The sequence below is a fragment of the Telmatherina bonti genome, assembly GCF_933228915.1.
Source record: "Telmatherina bonti genome assembly, chromosome: 15".
Lineage (NCBI taxonomy): Eukaryota > Metazoa > Chordata > Actinopteri > Atheriniformes > Telmatherinidae > Telmatherina > Telmatherina bonti.
Genome location: NC_136613.1, coordinates 4003150 through 4030676, shown reverse-complemented (window position 1 = coordinate 4030676; position 27527 = coordinate 4003150). Strand labels below are relative to the sequence as shown.

General features: G+C 47.0%; 1 protein-coding gene across 1 annotated transcript in view; it reads left to right on the top strand.

The window, feature by feature from the left end:
* Positions 1 to 17530, top strand: part of ahr1b (aryl hydrocarbon receptor 1b) — a gene marked incomplete at both ends in the record, with an annotated part of 71796 nt that extends 54266 nt beyond the window's left edge. The window contains 5 exons of the mRNA XM_079253995.1: positions 5200 to 5402; positions 5486 to 5595; positions 10297 to 10438; positions 10542 to 12066; positions 17381 to 17530. Of these exons, the coding sequence (XP_079110121.1) occupies positions 5200 to 5402; positions 5486 to 5595; positions 10297 to 10438; positions 10542 to 12066; positions 17381 to 17530 (2130 nt within the window). The remainder of the gene's footprint in view (positions 1 to 5199; positions 5403 to 5485; positions 5596 to 10296; positions 10439 to 10541; positions 12067 to 17380) is intronic.
* Positions 17531 to 27527: the final 9997 nt, after the last annotated feature.

Below are 27527 nucleotides of genomic sequence, written 5' to 3'. Positions count from 1 at the left end.
CAGTCGCCGAGACAGGCAGCAAACACACCAGTTACCAGTCACCAAGGCAGGCAGCAAACACGCCAGTTACCAGTCGCCAAGCAGGCAGCAAACACACCAGTTACCAGTCGCCAAGCAGGCAGCAAACACACCACTTACCAGTCGCCAAGGCAGGCAGCAAACACACCAGTTACCAGTCGCCAAGGCAGGCAGCAAACACACCAGTTACCAGTCGCCGAGACAGGCAGCAAACACACCAGTTACCAGTCGCCGAGACAGGCAGCAAACACACCAGTTACCAGTCGCCGAGACAGGCAGCAAACACGCCAGTTACCAGTCGCCGAGACAGGCAGCAAACACGCCAGTTACCAGTCGCCGAGACAGGCAGCAAACACACCAGTTACCAGTCGCCGAGACAGGCAGCAAACACGCCAGTTACCAGTCGCCAAGCAGGCAGCAAACACGCCAGTTACCAGTCGCCGAGACAGGCAGCAAACACGCCAGTTACCAGTCGCCAAGGCAGGCAGCAAACACGCCAGTTACCAGTCGCCAAGGCAGGCAGCAAACACACCAGTTACCAGTCACCAAGGCAGGCAGCAAACACGCCAGTTACCAGTCGCCAAGCAGGCAGCAAACACACCAGTTACCAGTCGCCAAGGCAGGCAGCAAACACACCAGTTACCAGTCGCCAAGGCAGGCAGCAAACACACCAGTTACCAGTCGCCAAGGCAGGCAGCAAACACGCCAGTTACCAGTCGCCGAGACAGGCAGCAAACACGCCAGTTACCAGTCGCCGAGACAGGCAGCAAACACGCCAGTTACCAGTCGCCAAGGCAGGCAGCAAACACACCAGTTACCAGTCGCCAAGGCAGGCAGCAAACACACCAGTTACCAGTCGCCAAGGCAGGCAGCAAACACACCAGTTACCAGTCGCCAAGGCAGGCAGCAAACACACCAGTTACCAGTCGCCAAGCAGGCAGCAAACACACCAGTTACCAGTCGCCGAGACAGGCAGCAAACACACCAGTTACCAGTCACCAAGGCAGGCAGCAAACACGCCAGTTACCAGTCGCCAAGCAGGCAGCAAACACACCAGTTACCAGTCGCCAAGCAGGCAGCAAACACACCACTTACCAGTCGCCAAGGCAGGCAGCAAACACACCAGTTACCAGTCGCCAAGGCAGGCAGCAAACACACCAGTTACCAGTCGCCGAGACAGGCAGCAAACACACCAGTTACCAGTCGCCGAGACAGGCAGCAAACACACCAGTTACCAGTCGCCGAGACAGGCAGCAAACACGCCAGTTACCAGTCGCCGAGACAGGCAGCAAACACGCCAGTTACCAGTCGCCGAGACAGGCAGCAAACACACCAGTTACCAGTCGCCGAGACAGGCAGCAAACACGCCAGTTACCAGTCGCCAAGCAGGCAGCAAACACACCAGTTACCAGTCGCCGAGACAGGCAGCAAACACGCCAGTTACCAGTCGCCAAGGCAGGCAGCAAACACGCCAGTTACCAGTCGCCAAGGCAGGCAGCAAACACACCAGTTACCAGTCACCAAGGCAGGCAGCAAACACGCCAGTTACCAGTCGCCAAGCAGGCAGCAAACACACCAGTTACCAGTCGCCAAGCAGGCAGCAAACACACCAGTTACCAGTCGCCAAGGCAGGCAGCAAACACACCAGTTACCAGTCGCCAAGGCAGGCAGCAAACACACCAGTTACCAGTCGCCAAGGCAGGCAGCAAACACGCCAGTTACCAGTCGCCGAGACAGGCAGCAAACACGCCAGTTACCAGTCGCCGAGACAGGCAGCAAACACGCCAGTTACCAGTCGCCAAGGCAGGCAGCAAACACACCAGTTACCAGTCGCCAAGGCAGGCAGCAAACACACCAGTTACCAGTCGCCAAGGCAGGCAGCAAACACACCAGTTACCAGTCGCCAAGGCAGGCAGCAAACACACCAGTTACCAGTCGCCAAGCAGGCAGCAAACACACCAGTTACCAGTCGCCAAGGCAGGCAGCAAACACACCAGTTACCAGTCGCCAAGGCAGGCAGCAAACACACCAGTTACCAGTCGCCAAGGCAGGCAGCAAACACACCAGTTACCAGTCGCCAAGCAGGCAGCAAACACACCAGTTACCAGTCGCCAAGGCAGGCAGCAAACACACCAGTTACCAGTCGCCAAGCAGGCAGCAAACACACCAGTTACCAGTCGCCAAGCAGGCAGCAAACACACCAGTTACCAGTCGCCGAGACAGGCAGCAAACACACCAGTTACCAGTCGCCAAGCAGGCAGCAAACACACCAGTTACCAGTCGCCAAGCAGGCAGCAAACACACCAGTTACCAGTCGCCAAGGCAGGCAGCAAACACACCAGTTACCAGTCGCCAAGGCAGGCAGCAAACACACCAGTTACCAGTCGCCAAGCAGGCAGCAAACACACCAGTTACCAGTCGCCGAGACAGGCAGCAAACACACCAGTTACCAGTCGCCGAGGCAGGCAGCAAACACACCAGTTACCAGTCGCCAAGCAGGCAGCAAACACACCAGTTACCAGTCGCCGAGACAGGCAGCAAACACACCAGTTACCAGTCGCCGAGGCAGGCAGCAAACACACCAGTTACCAGTCGCCAAGCAGGCAGCAAACACACCAGTTACCAGTCGCCAAGCAGGCAGCAAACACACCAGTTACCAGTCGCCAAGCAGGCAGCAAACACACCAGTTACCAGTCGCCAAGCAGGCAGCAAACACACCAGTTACCAGTCGCCGAGACAGGCAGTAAACACACCAGTTACCAGTCGCCAAGCAGGCAGTAAACACACCAGTTACCAGTCGCCAAGCAGGCAGCAAACACACCAGTTACCAGTCGCCAAGCAGGCAGCAAACACACCAGTTACCAGTCGCCAAGCAGGCAGCAAACACACCAGTTACCAGTCGCCAAGCAGGCAGCAAACACGCCAGTTACCAGTCGCCAAGCAGGCAGCAAACACACCAGTTACCAGTCGCCGAGACAGACAGCAAACACGCCAGTTACCAGTCGCCAAGGCAGGCAGCAAACACACCAGTTACCAGTCGCCGAGACAGGCAGCAAACACACCAGTTACCAGTCACCAAGGCAGGCAGCAAACACGCCAGTTACCAGTCGCCAAGCAGGCAGCAAACACACCAGTTACCAGTCGCCAAGCAGGCAGCAAACACACCACTTACCAGTCGCCAAGGCAGGCAGCAAACACACCAGTTACCAGTCGCCAAGGCAGGCAGCAAACACACCAGTTACCAGTCGCCGAGACAGGCAGCAAACACACCAGTTACCAGTCGCCGAGACAGGCAGCAAACACACCAGTTACCAGTCGCCGAGACAGGCAGCAAACACGCCAGTTACCAGTCGCCGAGACAGGCAGCAAACACGCCAGTTACCAGTCGCCGAGACAGGCAGCAAACACACCAGTTACCAGTCGCCGAGACAGGCAGCAAACACGCCAGTTACCAGTCGCCAAGCAGGCAGCAAACACGCCAGTTACCAGTCGCCGAGACAGGCAGCAAACACGCCAGTTACCAGTCGCCAAGGCAGGCAGCAAACACGCCAGTTACCAGTCGCCAAGGCAGGCAGCAAACACACCAGTTACCAGTCACCAAGGCAGGCAGCAAACACACCAGTTACCAGTCGCCAAGCAGGCAGCAAACACACCAGTTACCAGTCGCCAAGGCAGGCAGCAAACACACCAGTTACCAGTCGCCAAGGCAGGCAGCAAACACACCAGTTACCAGTCGCCAAGGCAGGCAGCAAACACACCAGTTACCAGTCGCCAAGGCAGGCAGCAAACACACCAGTTACCAGTCGCCAAGGCAGGCAGCAAACACACCAGTTACCAGTCGCCAAGCAGGCAGCAAACACACCAGTTACCAGTCGCCAAGGCAGGCAGCAAACACACCAGTTACCAGTCGCCAAGCAGGCAGCAAACACACCAGTTACCAGTCGCCAAGCAGGCAGCAAACACACCAGTTACCAGTCGCCGAGACAGGCAGCAAACACACCAGTTACCAGTCGCCAAGCAGGCAGCAAACACACCAGTTACCAGTCGCCAAGCAGGCAGCAAACACACCAGTTACCAGTCGCCAAGGCAGGCAGCAAACACACCAGTTACCAGTCGCCAAGCAGGCAGCAAACACACCAGTTACCAGTCGCCAAGCAGGCAGCAAACACGCCAGTTACCAGTCGCCAAGGCAGGCAGCAAACACACCAGTTACCAGTCGCCGAGGCAGGCAGCAAACACACCAGTTACCAGTCGCCAAGCAGGCAGCAAACACGCCAGTTACCAGTCGCCAAGGCAGGCAGCAAACACACCAGTTACCAGTCGCCAAGGCAGGCAGCAAACACACCAGTTACCAGTCGCCAAGCAGGCAGCAAACACACCAGTTACCAGTCGCCAAGCAGGCAGCAAACACACCAGTTACCAGTCGCCAAGCAGGCAGCAAACACACCAGTTACCAGTCGCCAAGGCAGGCAGCAAACACACCAGTTACCAGTCGCCAAGCAGGCAGTAAACACACCAGTTACCAGTCGCCAAGCAGGCAGCAAACACACCAGTTACCAGTCGCCAAGCAGGCAGCAAACACACCAGTTACCAGTCGCCAAGCAGGCAGCAAACACACCAGTTACCAGTCGCCAAGGCAGGCAGCAAACACACCAGTTAAAAGTTAAATTTAAAAGTAAATCTTTATTTTCTTTATAAATTTTGATTTACTGCTATGGATTGGGCCCGAAGGTTCCTGGGATAGACTCCAGCTCCACCGCGACCCCTGATCGGATTAAGCGGTTCAGATAATGAATGAATTCATTTTGAATTATTTTTTATATGTTCACTGATACGTTTTTTTTTGCTTTATCTTATAATGAATCTTTATTGTTCTTATTTTTGAAAACAAACCCAAACTACTTTTTTCCTCTCTGATAAATAAAGTGTTTTTCATTTTATTTAACTTTATTTTCATGTTTGTGTTGACGACGACAGGACTGAACGTATAATTTTACGTCTCGCAGTTCAAAGCCGAAAACATCTGAAGTTTAAACAACAGAACCAAAGTGACCTTGTTTGCATTTACTTCTTTTTGATGACAACTTACACGATACGTAGACTTGTCTCAGGGTGTGCAGAACTGGACCTGTCAGGACTCTCCTGGAACCGGTGCAGTCATGTCGTTTCATGTCTCTGCAGGCTCTGAACATCCACGGAAGGCTGAAGTTTCTGCATGGACAGAACCAGCGGCAGGACAACGGGGGAAAGGCGCCGTCTCAGCTTGCTCTTTTTGCCATCGCAACCCCTCTGCAGCCTCCGTCCATCCTGGAGATCAGGACCAAGAACATGATCTTCAGGACCAAACACAAGCTGGATTTCACACCTCTGGCCTGTGATGCAAAGTAAATGTTTACATCTCGGTTAGCGGCTCCAGTCGGAACCAAGCAGGAAAGGAAATGATGCACAACTCTAATGTGTTTTTCAGAGGGAAGATCGTTCTGGGATACACGGAGGCCGAGCTGCGGGTTCGAGGAACCGGCTATCAGTTCATCCATGCAGCAGATATGCTGTACTGTGCAGAGAACCATGTAAGAAGTAAGTACCACCACAGCCGCCCCGCGGCACCACTCCAGCTGCCAACATTATCCATCTGGTAGTGTTTCCCCATCCGGCTGCTTAGGGACCCCTTCACGCAGGCCGGGGACCCCCCACATGCAGGCTGCCTACATGCAGGGACCTCCACCCTGCATGTCTTAGAGCAGGGTAGGCAACTCCGGTCCTCGAGTGCCACAGTCCTGGAAATGTTAGGAGTTTCCCTGCTGCAACACACCTGATTCAAATCAATGGCCAATTAGCAGACTTGTGCAGTTTGATGTCAAGTTCTGCACAAGTCTTCTGATTAGGTCTGGTGTGTGCCTGGTGTGTTGCAGCAGAGACTCCTAATATTTGCAGGACTGGTGTTGCCTACCCTGCTTTAGAGGTTTCCAGCAGACCTGATCCAGACTAACTGAACTGCTCATCAGGTTGTTTGCAAGCTGCTGCTGATGTGTTAAAGTATGGAAACAGGCCTGAGAAACACTGTTCTCACTCACACACACACATCTGTGTGTGTTCATAAATGAATATTTTAAAATGCTATTATTGACAACCGAATTACCAGAATTGAACTGATTTTTTCTGCAAAATGCACCGAGATGAAGTTGTTGTGAACACATAAAGCAGATTTGAATTAAAAACTGAATAAATGATGTTTTCTAATTGCAGTTTTTTACATGCATAGTGTATGTAAACTGTTTATTCCTCTCCGTACACGCTGCTTTGAAGGGATTTTCCAAACACATTGAGGTTTTGTGGAGGGAATCCGTGTCATCGATACGAGCCAGGGGTTTCATTTGGTATCAGATGGAGAATAAAATCAGTAGAATCACATCTCTGGAACAGAATGAAAACCTCAAACAGCTGGTTTCCACTGTAACTCTGAAACAATTGATCACCATCCAGCTGCCAGCAGGACGATGCTCCACATCAGCCGGACAGTTGCTGTTTTTTCCTTTGTCTTGCTGATAAAGTTTAGGAGACCTAAACCAGCGAGGTCACAGAGTTCAGCTAGCTTTCACAAGTAATCCTGCTGGATCAGGGAGCAGATTGAGCAAAGCTGCTGAGCCGCCAGAGGAAAGGATATGCCCTGCAAATCCACAACATGAGCAAAACATCAGAGATGATCCATACAGCAGCAGCACAACAACGCACACGACGGCTGTCAGCGGGGCAGGGGTCCATAAAGTTTTATCAACATGAAGGCAAGAAGCACAAGAGTCACATCTGCACCACCAACACCACGACAGGTGGTCGGGAAATAAGCAGAAACTAATTTAATTTCCTTTCACCGCCACGTGTCGCGACGAATTTTCAGTTTTAATCCAGATTTTCAGGTCGCGGTTCTGCTTCAGAACGTTCGTTTAGACGCAACCGATGCATGACTTCTGTCATCTCAAGCAATGTAAAGCAAGTTTATGATGAGGCCATTTCAGTCTGATTCATCCTGGTCCAGTCAAATCCAGATGGTTATAATCCCATCAATCAATCCGGTCCAATTCCCACTGATCCAATGAGCTTAAAGATGCAGCAGGTAAAATATGATTGCTAGATTTTAGTCTCTCTATATGAACAATTTGTATACATATACATATACATATACATATACATATACATATACATATATACACTACTCACAAAAAGTTAGGGATATTTGGCTTTCAGGTGAAATTTATGGAAAATGCAATATGTTCATGCTACAGTGATATAATATCATAAAAGTAAGACATTTAAGTAGAAGGATGCACTACTGATTTCCTCATCTCAAATAATTCATTCAACACAAAAGGTAACAACAATGGTAGTTACACCACAACAAAAAATGTGAACGTCTCAATATCTGGTCATGTGCCCTTGAGCATCAATTACAGCTTGACAACGACGTCTCATGCTGTTCACAAGGCAACTTATTGCCTGCTGAGGCATGGCATCCCACTCTTCTTGAAGGGCAGCCCTCAGGTCATTGAGGTTCTGGGGTGCAGGGTTTCGAGCCTCTACACGACGGCTCAGCTGATCCCACAGGTTTTCAATGGGATTCAGGTCTGGAGAGAGTGCAGGCCGTTCCATTTGCGGTACACCAGTCTCCAACAGCCGTTCCCTGATGATGCGGCCTCGATGAGCAGGAGCATTGTCGTCCATGAAGATGAAATTAGGCCTGTGCTGTTCATGTAGGGGCACAATCACTGGATTAATGATGTTATTCAGGTAGTATGGGCTTGTCACTGTACCATTCACAAAGTGTAGGGCAGTTCTGTACCAAGTGGACACCCCTGCCCACACTGTAACACCGCCACCACCAAAAGCTGGCCTGGTGACAACAGTGGCTGATGCATAGCGCTCTCCCTGACGTCTCCAACATCGTTGCCGGCCATCATTTCTGCTCAGTGTGAATCGACTTTCATCAGAGAACAGCACTGAGGCCCACTGGTTCCTCGTCCAGCGTAAATGCTCCCTGGCCCATGCAAGACGATGATGCCTGTGCCTGGTGGTGTGGTCAGGTACCCGTGCAGGTCGTCTAGCACGCAGACCACGCTGATGGAAACGGTTTGGAATGGTCTGACGTGACACTTGGGTGCCTCTCACCTCTCTTAAACGTGCCTGGAGTTGAGTGGCATTCATCATCCGGTTTCTCAGGGCAGCGTTCACAATGTAGCGGTCATCAGCACGGGATGTGGCCAAAGGACGTCCACTTCTAGGCCTTTCTGTGACTCTTCCAGTCTCTCCATATCTCTGTTGCAACCTGCTGATGACACTCTGTGGCACTCCAAGCTCAGTGGCCACTTCTGTCTGAGAACGTCCTGTTTGAAGCATGGCAATGGCAAGGGACTGTTGTTCCATTGTTAGGTGTCGTCTTGGTCTCATGATGTCAAAATGTGAACAGCATGATGAGGACAACTGTTTAAACACCAGCTCTAATTGAACCAGGACATTTATTGGTCAATTCAAGGATCACACACCTGCCGTGATTTTTGCCGTTAAGATCCTTGTTAGAGAACAGCAACTTGTGCAAAATTTATTGAAACATTTAACAGTTGGACATGTGCATTTAAAAGCTTAGAGAAGATCACATTAAGTTCACCTGTACAGGTTTGAATGCATTTTAGGCTTGTTGTGAAATTTCACCTAAAAGCTCAATATCCCTAACTTTTTGTGAGTAGTGTGTGTGTGTGTGTGTATGTATATATATATATATATATATATATATATACCCTTATATATACACAATAATGTATATATGTATATATTATGTATATACACAATAATATTAATATATTATATATATATAAATTATTATATATATATATATATATATATATATATATATATATATATATATATATATATATATATATATATATATATATATATATAATATATTAATATTATTTAAATTTCATTCATCATCCTAACCGCTTAGTCCATTTGCGGGGAAGCTGGAGTCTATCCCAGCAGCCTTCAGGCAAAAGGCAGGGTAGACCCTGGACAGACCGCCAGTCCACCACAGTTCATCACAGGGCCACACAGAGACAAACTCACACCTAGGGGTAATTTAGGATATCCAAAGAACCTAACATGCATGTCTTTGGATAGTGGGAGGAAGCCGGAGTACCCGCAGAGAACCTACACATACACAGGGAGAACATGCAAACTCCACACAGAAAGGCCACTGTCAGCTGAGGATCGAACCAGTGACCTTCTTGCTGTGAGGCAACGGTGCTAACTACTATGCACAATATTGAATGTATATACAGTGCCAGGAATGAGTAAAGTAATATGTGATGAGGAACAACTGGAGAAGGTAAAAAGAAGCTGAGCAAAAGCCTTCATCTCCATGGAAACTAGCAGGATCTTTATCTTCATGGAAACTAGCAGGACCTTCATCTCCATGGAAACTAGCAGGATCTTTATCTTCATGGAAACTAGCAGGACCTTCATCTCCATGGAAACTAGCAGGATCTTTATCTTCATGGAAACTAGCAGGACCTTCATCTCCATGGAAACTAGCAGGATCTTTATCTTCATGGAAACTAGCAGGACCTTCATCTCCATGGAAACTAGCAGGACCTTCATCTCCATGGAAACTAGCAGGATCTTTATCTTCATGGAAACTAGCAGGACCTTCATCTCCATGGAAACTAGCAGGATCTTTATCTTCATGGAAACTAGCAGGACCTTCATCTCCATGGAAACTAGCAGGATCTTTATCTTCATGGAAACTAGCAGGACCTTCATCTCCATGGAAACTAGCAGGATCTTTATCTTCATGGAAACTAGCAGGACCTTCATCTCCATGGAAACTAGCAAACAAACAAAGGCAGAGTCAGAGGAGATCTTACATTCACATATAACTGCCTGGTCTGGATGCAGACGCTTGGTAGAGTCTTTCAGACGAGTTTCTCCCTGTCATGTTGCTATGCTACATGTAAGCATTGCTGCTTCATAGTGTCTGTAACAGAAGATCTCATTCTGCCTTCTGAAGAAGAGATTGAAACTGTCCGTTCACAACTCTGCTTTGTGTTTGAATTCATTGCAATGTTCATCTTTACCACTAGATGTCAGTAAACCTTTAAATCAGGCCATCAGAGGAGCTGTAGTTTCACAGTTCGACCAGAATTGAAAACATTTAAAAAACAGTTTTTTGTTGCTGGTTTTGGTGAGTTGTTGCTACAGTTTATTGACTGGCAGTGTTTGTGTGTCCAGTGATGAAGACTGGAGAAAGTGGACTGACCGTGTTCCGGCTCCTCACCAAGGAGAACCGCTGGAAATGGGTCCAGGCCAACGCCCGGCTGGTGTACAAGAATGGCAAACCAGACTACATCATCGCCACCCAGAGGCCCCTGCTGTAATTTCCCGTCTCTGTGATGTAGAACGTGGATCCCTAAATCAGTTGCCATGGCAACAACCCCTGATAATAACCCTGCTTTTTGTTGTTTTTTTTATTTCAGGGATGAAGAAGGAGGAGAACACCTGCGGAAGCGCTCCATGCACCTCCCCTTTACCTTCGCCACCGGTGAGGCCCTGCTATACCAGTCCAGTCACCCCATCGCCGGCTTTAGGGATGGAGGTCAAGATAAACACAGCAGCAAGTCCAAGAAGAGTCGGTCTGACAGGCTGGCGAGGGATGATCCGGATGGTCTGGACCCCGGCTCCCTGCTGGGGGCCCTGATGAGTCAGGATGAGTCAGTGTACGTCTGTCAAGCAGCCCCAGAGCCCAAAATGTCCTTCCACAACAGTGTCTTTGGAGACCAGATGGACTCTGTCTCAGAATCCTGCGGGCAGCTCAAGAGCTGGGCTGAGCCGGCTACCGGTGTGGTGAACCAGGGCGTCACAGAGCCTGGAACCAGCTTCGACCCACTGCTTGCTACTCTGGACTCGCTGTCTCTGGAGGGTCAGGGGGTTTTGGAGACAGAGGAGGGAGGCTGTTCAAACAGGGAACTGTTTGGAGCTCTGGAGGGTCTGGGGCTCAGTGCCGAGGACCTGGAGCTGCTGCTGCTGGATGAGCGGATGATACGAGTGGAGATGGACCCTGAACGCGTGCCCACGTTGGATGACCTCTTGACAAATGATGAAATCCTCTCATACATCTACGACTCTATCGAAGGAAAGACCGATTCTGCAGACCTTGAAGGACAGGTGCCTCTGAGCGCCACAGCAGGGATGTCCTCGACGGCATCGCCTCCTGAAAACAGCCTCGCATCTGATGCTAATGCCCAGATAAGGTTCCCTCCTCGGGTGGGAGAGACACCCATCGTGCAGCTGTCGCAGCAGATGCAGCAGCACCTCAACATGCAGGTGGGAAAAGCGCCGCGCGACTGGGTCCAACGTGTTGACCACGTCTCCAACACGATGGTCAATGGAGACCTGATGGAGAAGCATCTGTCCCTCCCCAACGGACAGTGGACACCTCAGGACATTTTAGCCACTGCGGGGATACAACTGGAACACTTGAACACACAGCAGACTGCAGGTGAGCTTCATCATCATCACCATCAGCTGTCCCAGCAGTGCCACACCAAACAGACGGGGGCCAACCTCCACGGGCCGTGCAGCGTCTCCAGGTCAGACCGGTCTGCAGGACAAACCCGCTGGCAGGAGTTTGGATTCGGTGATAGTCCCTGCCTCGATAACAGCCAGAAACTGCTAACAAACACGTCTCCGGAGTCATGCATGGATTACAGCATGCCTGATATTCACAATGTGGATTACAGCGTCACCGGGAACAGTTTGTTTGCAAGGACTGGACATCAGCAGGCGGGTGAGTCGGCTATGTCATCCTTCCAGGAGATGAACCACAAGCTGCAGCAGGAGCAGATGCCGGCCCCTTTAGCTCAGGTCATCTCCAGCCTGTCGCAGTGCCCTCCCCCCAACACTTCCCTGGAGCAGATCCTAGGAGTGAGCAAGCCCTGCGGGGAGCTGGACTCTTACGGCATGGTGACATCCGAGATCTGCCATGATCCTGGCCACAATAAGGTGAGTGACATGGTGTGTATGCATGCATGGGTTCTCTTTGGGTTTCCTGACCTAAGTTAAAATGAGGCGTTTAGGTGGATGAATTGTGTTCGTACAGCACCTTTCTTTTCTTTTCTATCTAGTCAAGCATGTGCCTTCAGCACAACATGCCAGACTCCCCAAATCATACACTCAAGTATACCATACTGGAGACATCATGAGGAAACATGGTGTTCCTACATCTTCCTCTACAGAATAAGACTGCTTACAGGATATATATCTCCATGTTTTCCTTCTCTTCAGCCATATACCAACTAGCATCCTTGCTAGCTTCCTGCTAAATGAAACTGGATTTTATAGCGCTAGCTTAGTCAGTGCTGTATGATCATGAGTGGTTGCTTTGCAGTCATCTGACACACAGACAGCCAAAACATGTTCAGCATCTTGCAAGGTTAGAAATATTTAAGTATGCAGAAGAAGGATGGGATTATTGGGGGCCCTCGGTTGATGCTCAGCGAGTCCACACAAAGGCGGGTTTGTAGCAGTCACCTTGGAACTGTTTTCAAACCCTCCACTGTCTTCAGAAACAGATATACAACGACTAGATTTTGTCAAAGATGCTGATGAGAAATGCTTACCGGTAAGGTTGGGTGATACTGTAGGTTTTGGTATCGACCTCATACCTAGTAGATCCAGGGCAAACATAACAAACAAACATATAATAATAATAGTGATCCTTTTTGCTTGAAATATGACAATCATTTAATAATTTTGCCTTTGTTTATTGATCATTATTATTTTTAGGATTTAAAAAAAAAAGTGCAAAGATTTTTGTGAATTAAAATATTGTTTTACGAATGGACTTGTATCACAGTGCATTGGGAGCAGCATTTCGCATCATAGCATATTGTATAGCAGTATCTTAGCGTATCGCATCGTAGCCTGTCACATCGTAGCCTATCGCATCGTTGCCTGTCGCATTGTAGCATATTGCGTCGTAGTTTATCGCATCAAAGCTTATCGCATCGTAGCGTACCGTATGCGTATCGTATAGCAGCATCGTAGTGTATCGCATCGTAGCGTATCGCATCGTAGCGTATCGCATCGTGGCGTATCGCATCGTGGCGTATCGCATCGTGGCGTATCGCATCGTGGCGTATCGCATCGTGGCGTATCGCATCGTGGCGTATCGCATCGTGGCGTATCGCATCGTGGCGTATCGCATCGTGGCGTATCGCATCGTAGCGTATCGCATCGTGGCGTATCGCATCGTGGCGTATCGCATCGTGGCGTATCGCATCGTGGCGTATCGCATCGTGGCGTATCGCATCGTGGCGTATCGCATCGTGGCGTATCGCATCGTGGCGTATCACATGTAGCGTATCACATGTAGCGTATCGCATCGTAGCGTATCGCATCGTGGCGTATCGCATCGTGGCGTATCGCATCGTGGCGTATCGCATCGTAGCGTATCACATGTAGCGTATCGCATCGTAGCGTATCGCATCGTAGCGTATCGCATCGTAGCGTATCGCATCGTAGCGTATCGCATCGTAGCGTATCGCATCGTAGCGTACCGCGCCGTAACGTACCGTGCCGTAACGTACCGTAACGTACCGTGCCGTAACGTACCGTGCCGTAACGTACCGTGCCGTAACGTACCGTGCCGTAACGTACCGTAACGTACCGTGCCGTAACGTACCGTGCCGTAACGTACCCGAAAATCAACAACTTGTCAAGTTCTGAACTATGAGTCATTAACTTGAGTCTGGTTGGGGCGGGAAACATGGAAAACCTGCTGGATTCTGCCTCCCCTAAGACCAGAATGAGTCATCTTGATGATGATACTGTCAATATTTTGATCAATATGCCCGCTTTTCATTCTCATCATGATTTCAGGGGTCAGTGGGTGATGCCTTTTATAGGTTTACTGTGAATGTGCACCTGACAGCTAACAGTGGCTTAATCATTGCAGGCGTCTGGAACCGCCTTTGTAAGTTAAGGCAACCTGAAACACAAGCATGCCCCTGGACTGGGAGTTTAATTGAGAAATGAATGTGTTTTGTTTGTGTCTGTGTTGGTTCTGTTCACCACCTCTGACCTGGTAGCAGCTGTTTTAGGCACAGGGGATTGTTGAAAATGTGTGGACGGAGCAGGAACGGTGGCATAAGAGGTTTAGCAGAGGGATTCTGTTCTTGCGCCGAGTCCTGCATGTGGTCCATCCGGGTGGACTCAGTCCATGTCAGGAGGTTAACGCCTCACAGTAGGGTCGCTGCTGGTGAGTCCTGATGCTCTCAGAGGATGAATCATGATGATTTTACTCTCTGACCTTTTCCTTCTAAAATGATTAAGCTGAAGTTTCAAGCCGAGCCACGCAGCAGGTCCTCTGCCGACGTTCGGCCGTGACATTTCTAGGTTGACTGTGTTACACAGAATTCATGCACTAAGACATCATCAACACACTTACAGAGGCCTGGAGTACAAGAAAAATATCTGATCTAGAAAAAGAAACCAAATTGCACAAAGGATTTCTGTTTATGATACCTGTGTTTTTATCCTCACATTTAAACGTATTTGTTACATTTCCATCTGCAGACAGTTTGTGATTCTTGTGCAACTTGTGGAATAGGGTGTTATGTCTGATTACTTTCATTTTAATCCCAAGTAGGTGTTATGTAATACATTTATAAATAGTTTCTGCTGTGCAGAGGATGGTGGTTTGCAGTTGGTTTGTGGTTAATTCCTTTGTTGATGCTGTCAAGGCAGCAAATGTAACAGCACTTCAGTTCAAAACAAATTCTGCCATTGGGACAAGAAGGGCATCATATCATGGCATTGTAGCATACTGTATCACAGCTTAATGCATCGTATCGTATCGCATTGTATTGTATCGCATTGCATCGTGTCATTCCATATCAAATCACAGGGACCGGACAGCTCGTACAAGGGGGTCCGGTACCCCATACTCCCGGAGTACCCCCCACAGGAGCCCTCAGGGGACACGGTCGAACGCCTTCTCCAGGTCCACAAAGCACATGTAGACTGGTTGGGCAAACTCCCATGCCCCCTCCAGGACCCCAAAGAGGGTATAGAGCTGGTCCACTGTTCCGCGACCAGGACGAAAACCACACTCCTCCTCCTCAATCCGAGATTCGACTATCCGGCGGACCCTCCTCTCCAGGACCCCTGAATAGACCTTACCAGGGAGGCTGAGGAGTGTGATTCCCCTGTAATTGGAACACACCCTCCGGTCCCCCTTCTTAAAAAGGGGGACCACCACCCCAGTCTGCCAATCCAGCAGTACTGCCCCCGATGTCCACGCGATGCTGCAGAGGCGTGTCAGCCAGGACAGCCCCACAGCATCCAGAGCCTTAAGGAACTCCGGGCGGATCTCATCCACCCCCGGGGCCTTGCCGCCAAGGAGCTTTTTAACCACCTCAGCGACTTCAGCCCCAGAGATAGGAGAGTCCTCCCCTGAGTCCACCAGCTCTGCTTCCTCATCGGAAGACGTGTTGGTAGGATTGAGGAGGTCTTCGAAGTATTCCTTCCACCGACCCACTACGTCCCGAGTTGAGGTCAGCAGCTCCCCATCTCCACTGTACACAGTATTGATGGAGCACCGCTTCCCCCTCCTGAGCCGCCGGATGGTGGACCAGAATCTCCTCGAAGCCGTCCGGAAGTCTTTCTCCATGGCCTCGCCGAACTCCTCCCATGCCCAAGTTTTTGCCTTGGCGACGTGTCCCATCATGTCAAATTATATCATATTGCATCGTATCATAGCACTTCACATTGTATCGCATCACATCATGTGGTTTTATATTGTATCATATCACTTTTTTCTTTGTTTTAAACCTCCAGAGTCAATGGACACACTAACACATCCAGAACGCACATCTGATACAAGACGGCAAAGTGCTGAGAAAACTGCCTTCACTTTGGCCAATTCTCAGCTAGATCTTTAGCATTATTAAAGGAGTAATCACATACCATTGTAGAAAGTAAAAATATTTATTACAAGCTGAGTAAACAATACGGATCTAGTTTCAGAGTTCTCTCCCTGTCACAGACAGAAGTGGGTCAGCTCAGGCAGTCTGAACCATGACTACATGTCTCTCAAACCCTTTCATAGTGTGTTGGTTGATGTGCACTCCTCCTTCCTTGCAGCTATTTTACTTCAGAGCAAAGGATAGAAGGAGGCACGTAGTAAAAGGGAGTAGAGAAGAGGACTGATAGAGGTGGGTAGTGGAGTGAAGGCCACTGTGTGTTGCAGGAACTTTACAACCTTCAGATGGAAGGAAGTGGAGACATCTCAGTTTGTACGCCTCTGAAATTTGCAACCTTCACTATGAAGAGAGACTCTTATTTAGCGCATTAACACATATGACACGTGTTGTCTTCCTGTTAAAAGGAAGTTTTTCTTCCCACTGTCGCCTCATGCATGCTCAGGATGGGCGATTGGATCAAAGTCATTGTTTGATGCAGTCAGTTGGTTTTATTAGCTCAGCTATCCTGGTTGTGCAGGTATGTTCCACCTGAGCTGGCAGCTGCCATCGTGTCCATGGATGTTTGTCAACAGTAAACATCCCACCTGGAGAGGCAACGACCCCGCCTCCTGCACCAGTAAACCACTAGCTACGTTTACTTGGATGAATATTTAATCCGTCTCATTTAGACCAGTCTGATGGGAATTTCCAGCCGATAACATGGTAAACTAATTGATCAGTCGCATTGACACATTTCATACCATCGATCTTGCCTACTTTTCTGGAAAAAGAGGGATTTTTATTTTAATTTTTAACCTTTTGACCAACGAAATTCTCAAAAATCCTGAACTTTGTCAGTTTCTAACGTGAATGTTGTGTCAGTCCTGATCTGATCTGCTGCCGCTAGTTTTTATATTGTGTATAAATGCACACAGTGCGAAACCACGTCTACCACCATGTAGACGATTATTTATGTGTGCTCATCCAACTGAGACCCAGCCCCCCCTCTCGATCCGATTGAAAACTGTTTCAGATCAAGGCTGATTGGCTCAGCTGTGGCGTTTCCATGACCCATTTTTATTCTGAGTGGATGTTGGATCGGATTCAACGTGCTCCATGTAAACGCAGCTGCTGAAAGAAACCTGTCTACATAAACACTTTATTTCTTAAACTGAGATTAATTTTCTTCATATTTATATTTTCGTCTTTCAGTACAACTTTTTTCACGTCTTCAGCATTGATTCAGTATCAGTGATTGGGTTATTTCGTCATCCCTCCTTTCAGCACACATGAATCAGGATGAATCAGGATGAGTTAGATGTGGATCTGAAAGTTTCTGCTTCCTCCTGCAGGTGGAGAATGGCTGCATCCTGAACGGGTCTTACCCAGGAGGCTGTGCTCTGCCCAACGGCAGCGGACCGGCGCCACCTGTCGTCCAGATGCCCAGTCCTGAGACTTTACCGGGGCTTCCGGACCCACCGCCCACCGGCTTCTACCTCTGACCATGTGAGCAGGGGCATCCATGTAGCAGGACACTGTGAAGAACCAGAAACAGGATGAGTGGAGCAGCCTTATACCTGCAGACAACACAGAGGGAACGCAGGCCCACTTCTGTTCTTTCATTTGGACTGGTTTTCTGGTGGGGTGGGGGGGCATCGGGGGGTTCGGGTCATTATGTTGTACAGTATTTCAAGTCATATTATCGTATGAGTTCTTTGTTTACAATGATGCAGTGAAGAGTGATCAATGTATTTATGTGACACAGAGAAGGAAAGACCGGTTTTATAACCAGTATTCAGATACAAACCAGTCAGTATTTAAATATTATTTACATTTACATTTTAAACACCGTGAAGAGGACAGCAAACTGAAGGAAGATGCAAATGGATTATTATGATCCCAGCTTATCAGAGCTGATAAGTCCTCCGCTCTCAGCACCAGAATCCTACGGCTGGTGTGGATGTAAAGTAAAGGTTTAGCCAGCATGACTTCCAGAGTGATGTCCAGGGTTCTGTTGCTCTGCAGACGGTTTGTCAGATGTAGAGCAGGAACTCCTACGCCCTGCATCTACTGCCAAACAACATGAAAAACCTGCTTCAGAGCGGTTTGGGTTTGGTTTGTCCCTTCTCGGCTATCAGGTGTGTCCCTCTAAAATGCTTCATAATGAAAATGAAACCGCACAGCTCACATGTCCCATTTGTTGACAATGCTAGATAATGCAAGCTTCAAAGCCTGATCCGATAAATGATGGGCAGAAAATTCTCCTGTTTTATTCTGACGTCTTTATTTTACACTTGAACAAAATTATTTTAAAAAATAAGCAGAAATAATTTGCTTTAATATGTCAAAATTACTGTAGTGCAAATGGTGTCCACCAGGGGGCAGAAGACAAGTATCAGACTGTATACAACAGGATTCAGAGCAAACTTTTTACCGTAAAGTCATTGCAGTCAGGATGTATCAGAAACAATAAACAGTCCTAAAGGGTTCATTCATGCCTACGCAAGCCATAACCTTTCACATATTTTAAAAGATTGGGTTGGTTTTGAGGTCATTAGTTGTCTGGATGTCTCCGCACCTGCTAATCATCTGAAAACAAGTTGCATTATTTTTAATGTCCAACAGGAGGTGATGCATGTTGTCAAACAAAGACGCTGGTTTGTATAAAAGTCTGTGGAGTTCATCTGGTGACATCAGTAGAAAATACAGCCATCCATACTCTCTTAGCATAGCCTCCAATGTGGGAACCAGCAGTCCTAGCATTAGCCTACACTGTTGGAACCAGCAGTCCTAGCATGAGCCTCTACTGTTGGAACCAGTGGTCTTAGCATTAGCCTCTACTGTTGGAACCAGTAGTCTTAGCATTAGCCTCTACTGTTGGAACCAGTAGTCTTAGCATTAGCCTCCACTATGGGAACCAGTGGTCTTAGCATTAGCCTCCACTATGGGAACCAGTGGTCTTAGCATTAGCCTCCACTATGGGAACCAGTGGTCTTAGCATTAGCCTCCACTGTTGGAACCAGCAGTCTTAGCATGAGCCTCCACTGTTGGAACCAGCAGTCCTAGCATTAGCCTACACTGTTGGAACCAGCAGTCCTAGCATGAACCTCTACTGTTGGAACCAGTAGTCTTAGCATTAGCCTCTACTGTTGGAACCAGTAGTCTTAGCATTAGCCTCCACTATGGGAACCAGTGGTCTTAGCATTAGCCTCCACTATGGGAACCAGTGGTCTTAGCATTAGCCTCCACTATGGGAACCAGTGGTCTTAGCATTAGCCTCCACTGTTGGAACCAGCAGTCTTAGCATTAGCCTCCACTGTTGGAACCAGCAGTCCTAGCATTAGCCTACACTGTTGGAACCAGCAGTCCTAGCATGAACCTCTACTGTTGGAACCAGTAGTCTTAGCATTAGCCTCTACTGTTGGAACCAGTAGTCTTAGCATTAGCCTCTACTGTTGGAACCAGTAGTCTTAGCATTAGCCTCCACTATGGGAACCAGTGGTCTTAGCATTAGCCTCCACTGTTGGAACCAGCAATCTTAGCATTAGCCTCCACTATGGGAACCAGTGGTCTTAGCATTAGCCTCCACTATGGGAACCAGTGGTCTTAGCATTAGCCTCCACTGTTGGAACCAGCAGTCTTAGCATGAGCCTCCACTGTTGGAACCAGCAGTCCTAGCATTAGCCTACACTGTTGGAACCAGCAGTCCTAGCATGAACCTCTACTGTTGGAACCAGTAGTCTTAGCATTAGCCTCTACTGTTGGAACCAGTAGTCTTAGCATTAGCCTCCACTATGGGAACCAGTGGTCTTAGCATTAGCCTCCACTATGGGAACCAGTGGTCTTAGCATTAGCCTCCACTATGGGAACCAGTGGTCTTAGCATTAGCCTCCACTGTTGGAACCAGCGGTCTTAGCATTAGCCTCCACTGTTGGAACCAGCAGTCCTAGCATTAGCCTACACTGTTGGAACCAGCAGTCCTAGCATGAACCTCTACTGTTGGAACCAGTAGTCTTAGCATTAGCCTCTACTGTTGGAACCAGTAGTCTTAGCATTAGCCTCTACTGTTGGAACCAGTAGTCTTAGCATTAGCCTCCACTATGGGAACCAGTGGTCTTAGCATTAGCCTCCACTGTTGGAACCAGCAATCTTAGCATTAGCCTCCACTATGGGAACCAGTGGTCTTAGCATTAGCCTCTACTGTTGGAACCAGCAGTCTTAGCATTAGCCTTCACTGTTGGAACCAGCAGTCTTAGCATGAGCCTCCACTGTTGGAACCAGTGGTCTTAGCATTAGCCTCCACTGTTGGAACCAGTGGTCTTAGCATTAGCCTCTACTGTTGGAACCAGTGGTCTTAGCATTAGCCTCTACTGTTGGAACCAGTGGTCTTAGCATTAGCCTCCACTGTTGGAACCAGTGGTCTTAGCATTAGCCTCTACTGTTGGAACCAGTGGTCTTAGCATTAGCCTCTACTGTTGGAACCAGTGGTCTTAGCATTAGCCTCTACTGTTGGAACCAGTGGTCTTAGCATTAGCCTCCACTGTTGGAACCAGCAATCTTAGCATTAGCCTCTACTGTTGGAACCAGCAATCTTAGCATTAGCCTCTACTGTTGGACGCAGCAGTATTAGCATTAGCCTCCATTGTTGGAACCAGCAGTCTTAGCATTAGCCTCTAATGTGAGAACCAGCAGTCTTAGCATTAGCCTCTAATGTGAGAACCAGCAGTCTTAGCATTAGGCTCTAATGTAGGAACCAGTGGTCTTAGCATTAGCTTCTAATGTGGGAACAGCAGTCTTAGCATTAGCCTCTAATGTGGGAACCAGTGGTTTTAGCATTAGTTGGTGATGTGGGAGCTAGTAAACAGCAAAACAGTCAACATGCACACTTTAGGGTGTGTTAATCCGATTTTTCATCATCAGATTTCTGCTGTTAACACTTTTATTTCCTTTACAATCGTTATTAATCTCTGATCACAAAATAAATTTTCTCCTTATGTCACCAGCAGGATTCCTTACAGATTTGCAAACTGTGCAGTTTTCGACCAACCATGATGCATTGACGAGTTTAAAGGAAATAAATCAGGCTGTGGAGCATCTAATCAGGACAGGAATGAATAAAATTGATTAATGATTGACTAATATCAGGGCTGTTATTGATCTTACAAACCAAACCGGATCCTAATCAGTTGCTTCAGGTTGAGCATGAACAAAACTGCTTTCTATCTGAAGCCCAGAGGAAAGAGACTTTGGGTTTTTAGTTGTTAATTCATCCTCTGCCATGCTTTGAACCATTCCCATCTCCGCTCACTGGAGGGCCAGATGAAGGCTTTGTAGTTAGTGGTTGTAAAGAATATCTCCGATCATACATCTGGGAAAACTTCAGTCAGACAATTTGTTTATCGGCTAAAACTTTAACACAATTTGTAAAGTTTTTATTCTCTTTAACTTGCATCGAACTTGCATCTTCAAAATGGAAGAAAACACTCAGAGAGCGACAATTTGTTTTCCTTTATGTTTTCTTTCTTATTTTCGAAAATCATTTGGGAACAGAAACCCGGCTAGCTACGTATGCAGGAACAAACACCTGTGAAGTTTAGTTTTAGTTTACGAGATTTGCGTAAACTCCGATGACATTTACTTTCCATGAACTCCATCAGACGTGAACGTTTGGAGACATGGCATTTGTTGTGTCAGGATGTGAACCAGCAAACTCAGTTTTTTTATTTCAAGCTTTTTTTTCTGTACGGTGCAATAAAACTGACAAAATCAGGAGAATTGATCGGTGCAGAACTGCACCTATTGATGCATTTCAGGAGCGTGACATCATTATGCATTCTACTTTGCCCCCACCATGGTAGCAAACACCGAGCCTCACCGACAGGAAAGCTGCTTTATTCCTGCTAAAGTAAGGCTGGTATAACGTACAGACCATCGATCATTTTAATACCTAGGAAGCTGAGATTTGATGCAAACTGTACGAAGTCCCTGCAGAGGTTTTTCTAACAACTAACATCGCCGGACAAGCTACCGGATTTTTCCTTCCACGACATTTACATCGACTAGATACTCCAAGTTTTTAAAAGCACAGATGCTTTTCGCTGTTTCATGGTTGGCTTTGCTATTGATCCGAAAACGTGGCATTTCCAGGACAAAGAACTTTTGCTGTTGTTGACCGATAGCTAAACTAGCTAACAGCTACTATCTCTGTAGCACGATCTTCATCATAAATGCTGATTAAATGTGTTTTTTTACACAAGGTGTCTAATCAGACATCCAATCCAGTTAGCGGTAGCTAAAGCTCAAAGCTGACAACATTCTTCTTCTTTTGGCAGTTGGTAGAAAGAAACATCTGGGTCCTTTCTTGTCGCCACAGTCAGCTGCAGAGCATATGGACGGCATCTCTGACAAGCTGAATGAGTCGCAGTAGCTCCAGATACTGGCGCAAGAACTCGATATGGCGGCTGGAGGGAGTGCGGCGAAGTGACATCAGCTGCTATGTATCTATATGCAAACCTTCATTGTTTAATGTTCCTGCAGCTGAAACCGAAGATTTAAATTGTTTTTTTGTCTTAAAACGCCATGTTTACCGTCATGGTATGAGCGCAGACATGGCGATCAGTCTGACCCGCCCAATCAGCTACTGACCCGTTACTGCAGAACGCTCCAAGTTAGACAGGATTTACTCTCTAAGGACTCATTCACATCAGCCTTACTGATCTGAATCCGAGTCTGTTTGCCTGGAAAGTCCACTTGGTTTGGGGAAATGTGAATGCTCTGAACTAGGGGTAGGCAACTCCAGTCCTCGAGTGCCACAATCCTGCAAATGTTAGGAGTTTCTCTGCTTCAACATACCAGACACACATCAGACCTAATCAACAGACTTGTACAGAGCTGGACATCAAACCCTACTCAAGTCTGCTAATTCGTCATTGATTTGAGTCAGGTGCGTTGCAGCAGGGAAACTCCTAACATTTGAAGGACTGTGGCACTCGAGGACCGGAGCTGCCTACCCTGCTCTAAACTAATTCTGAATTGGATCAAAGAAGCGACTCAGTCCGCCTACAAACGCAGGTCTCAGTCCGTTTGAAGCAGCCCAAATACAGGAAGTGGAGTAGGCATGAGACGGGAGAAACTTAACATCTCAGCAGAGCTTCGGAACATTAAATGGATGCTTTAGGGTCTATTTCTGCTCCCTTACATACGTAAACACAGGCATCCATGTCAAATGTCGTCATACGTCGCCGTCTTCATACATCTCTTACGTTGACATGTCAATTCATCCTCTAGTCGGCCGTGCGGAGTTTACTTCCACGTCCCGACACCAGGTGGCAGCGGTAACACACCGCTAGAAAGTTTTTCAAACTGCCTGAAAACACCCAAAGAAGAAAATTAGCTTGTTGCGGTTCTGCTCAACTCTGGGTGCATTTTATTACTTATCTCTGTTATTTCTGGTCGTCTTTTTTTTTTTTTTTTTGTTTCTCTGGTTGCGTGTCAGTTTTACAACTCAACAATGCCCCCTGGTGGTATCCACTGGTTTTGCTCTGTTTTCAGTGTCAAACAAATAGCTTAAAGACCAAATAACGTACAAAACCGATGCAGGGGACGGACGAAACTGTACATCCATCTGCGTATCCGTCTTCTGCATCCTGCATAAATGGACCTTTAGTTCAAAACTCATACTTTATGCATGTACAAGATTGTTTTTCATGTTAAAATGCATCGTTGCAAGTTATTTTAGAGGCTGTTTTTGTTTTGTTTTGTTTTTTCTGCAGGTTTTCAGGTCGTTCAGTTAAATGTTTACACATAGTCGGTGTGCAAAATGTCGACATAATCAGAATCCTTTATTTTTTCAGAGAGAAATTTAAAATTAGCGTGACTAAATCTGCAAATAATGTTTTATAACAAGCAGACTGCTAGAAAAACTTGTATTTCTGAGAAATTTAGTCCTGTTTATGTCTTATGACGTTGTCAGCGGCAGTTATTACATTCTTTAAGGACTTTTTTTCATGCTAGGCTGATAACCGACCCATAGCATAATAATATTCTCGGCTCGTTATCAGTCTGTCGGCTTTAAAACTAAATATTGGAAAGCCACCATTCCACCAACATAGTTAAATGGCTCTGAGAGAGAAAAAAACAAGTTTGTTTTAGCGCTGTTGTTCCGGGAGCTACAGAAATGTTCATAAAGGCGGCTTGGTGTGTCCGATCATCTTAATATCTATATGTTATATCTACATATTTTAATATCTATATATGATGTGATCCTTTTACCATTTCCGGTCTGGCAACGCTGCTTGTGAACCTTCAGGCTCATTGATCCGATGAAGGTTTAGGACTCATTTTGGTCAAGTTGGTTGGGGCTGAACTTTAATGCGATAAAAGCGGTCTGCTTCCTGGTTTTATTTGTTCAGATTGTAATTGCTTAGCAAGAAGAGCGGGGGCTAGCGTTCCATATGATGACATTAGAACTGGACTCGCATGTAGCAACGATGCCATAAAAACAGCAAAAGTCGAACTTCCAGGAGCAGAAACTCGAAGGGTCTTAAATCCGACTCCTTCCGTCCATTTGCACACCAGGAAGTTGTAGACTTCCAGGATTCTCCATGTTGGAGAGCTGCCACCCAGCTAAACCTTTTTAGGTATGTAGTGAAGTTGCATCTGAACTTCCTGCGCAGCGCCAGACCTTTCAGTTCGACCACCGCCGGGCTTGTGTGCTGAAGTCCCCTAGTTACTCTTCAGATAGCTCGTTTGAATCGCTCTAATTTTCCAATCATCAACATTTCATTCCCTGATGGAGGAAGGGACTCGTCAGCATGTTGTCGGGAGAATCCGGGAATCAAACCACCAACCGTGTGGTCTGTAGACGGCTGAGCTCAGGATGGCAGCAGGCAGCAACAAGCTGGTTTCATGCTCGTCTGAATTTTGTCTTCTTTGTTGCACCGTTCGTGAGAAAGTTTCGGGAATAAGACTTCTTGTTCACGTTGACGTGCTGAATAATCTGAAAACAATGCAGTTGGAGGCCGTTCAGTTCCATCAAACTCATCTTCTGACCCTTTATAAACGACACTTTATAATGAAGCTTAACACAGAGATCTCCAACTCTGAGATTCATGGGCCGCTGCAGGTTTTCTATGTTTTCCTGCTCTAACACAAATGATGAAAAATTAAATGGATCCAACATTTTATCAGTTTTTGCTCCATGACTTATTTAAATCTGGTGTGCTGGAGCAGAGAAACCTCTAAATCTTGTAGGCCCTTAATATCCAGGGTTATTCACACCTGTTTTAGATGTTTCCCTGCTGCAACACACTGGATTTAAATTAAATAGCCATCCAACAGCTTGTTCTCAAGTTCTCCATAAGCTTCCTAATGATCCATTGCAGCAGGGAAACATCTAAAATTTTCCAGGCCATCAAGGACCAGGGTTCCCCACCCAGCTTTAGATGTTTTTCTGCTACAACCCACTTGGTTCAAATTGAATGGATCCAACAGCCTTTCAGGTTCTGCATAAGCCTTGGAATGATCCATTCATTAGAATCAGGCGTGTTGCAGCAGGGAAAACCTGCCGGACGTGGCCCAGACATGGAGCTGGCGATCTCTGGGTTAGTGGCTTGTTTTTGCTTTTATGTGGTATCAGATGCAAACGGGGGGGCCATCATCCACCTCCACTTCATGAATGTACAGTGAGGAAGGTGGGCAGTGATGCCGGTTTTCCACCAATCAGACGCACTTCTTCGTTTTGCAGTTTTTCTTCTTCAGATGCAGACGGAAAAGTTTTTCCATCACGAAACACGAATGTAAAGTTATTCCTTCATTTAACACTGAGATTATTCCATAGATGTGTGGAAGGCAGGAAGATGGTTGAACATGTTTCATTCAAGCAGCCACTGAGGGCAGACGTGTTGTAAAAGGAAAAATTATTCCTTATTTTTATTTCATATTCATGTTCAAGCTTTTGATGCAATGTGAAGGTTTGATTATTTTGGGGTCCACTGTAGGAAATAGTTTTGTTTCCTCACAAGCACAGACACTTCTGAACATTTAGTGTGATCAATCTTTCTCAAACTTGAATTATTTCCTTGTGGTTGTCGAACATCTCAGAGCTTGAGGACGCTTGTTTACTCTTTTCGTTCTTAAAGGTTTAACAGATTTATTTATTCATGTTGTTCAAATAAGTAAATGTCCTTGATTGTTTATGAAGCCAACCTGCAAGAAAAGAACGGAGGATGGATGAAGCGGCTGATCTGAAGGGATCAGCTGGAGCGCCACGTTTTAAAACTGTCGTGTGGAAATACAACTGGGACAAGAAGCTGGGACGCCGTGGGAAATGGCGATACCAGTCTCATCGAGTCCTTTTATTCCCACTAGAAGATAAGCAACAGATCAGAGGAAGCTGAGACCTTTTATGGTCTGGTGGAAAACATGAGCTGATTGTGAATCGGATGCAGCGTCACATGGAGGGGCTGTTACTGGTTTAACTGGGAACAGGTTGGAAACATAAACAGAGAGGAAAAGTCTCTCAGATGTTAAATATCAGAGGATTCAGGGAATTGGAATGAATCTCTGTATGCATGGGACAGCACTGGAAGCTGGTAATCTTACAGATAAGCAGAATAATCGTACAGATTGATGAACTTCTGAGAGACTCTATCTCTCTGAGGTGCTCTTCTAGTTCCAAACATCTTTCTGATCCTTCTGATAATTAACCTGATTAGCTGTAACTTCTTCCTCCAGACATTTGTTTTTAACGAGGACCTAAAGATCACCAGCATCCAGCCGTGTCCCCTGCATACAGAGATTCCTTCTGGGGATTTGACCTGATCGTGGATCTTCAACGTCTGCAGAACATTTTTCTGAATTTTTAGTTCCAGTTTGTCTCAGATTGGGGAAGTTTTGTCCATCTTCCCATCGGAGACACTCTGAAATGCTCCTTTCATGCCAGGTTACTGACCTGATGAGTTATCAAAAGCTCATCCAGATGTTACTTTTTCAGCTTGTTGTTCCAGCTGTTACAGCATCAGAGTCACAGCCGCCTCATATTCTGCATCAAATGATAAAATGTCCGTCTTTTTTGTGGATTTCAGGGTAAACTGTCTTCCTGAGTCCATGTAGTGGTTTCCAGTAGAGAATTACGTCTTCTTTCAATACAGAAGATCACCAGCATCCAGCCTTGTCCAAGCATACAGAGATTCCTTCAGAATCTTCTTCTGATATTATCCCTGTTTTAACTTTTACAGATGTGTTTCTGCATCACATTATAAGATGTCTGTTTCATCATCTGACATGTTATTCATCTTCTTCTGGGAATAAAATATGACCTGACGAGTTTTAAATCATTAAAATTAAGATTTTTATTAAAATTGTACGCAGCAGTTTGACTTTTTAGATCTTTATCATCATCATCATTAGAGAAGATGAAGGCTGACTTTAACACACTTGATGCACAAATATGAGATTATTTGTGAGATTATGCTAGATGTAGACACCAGAGAGACCCCC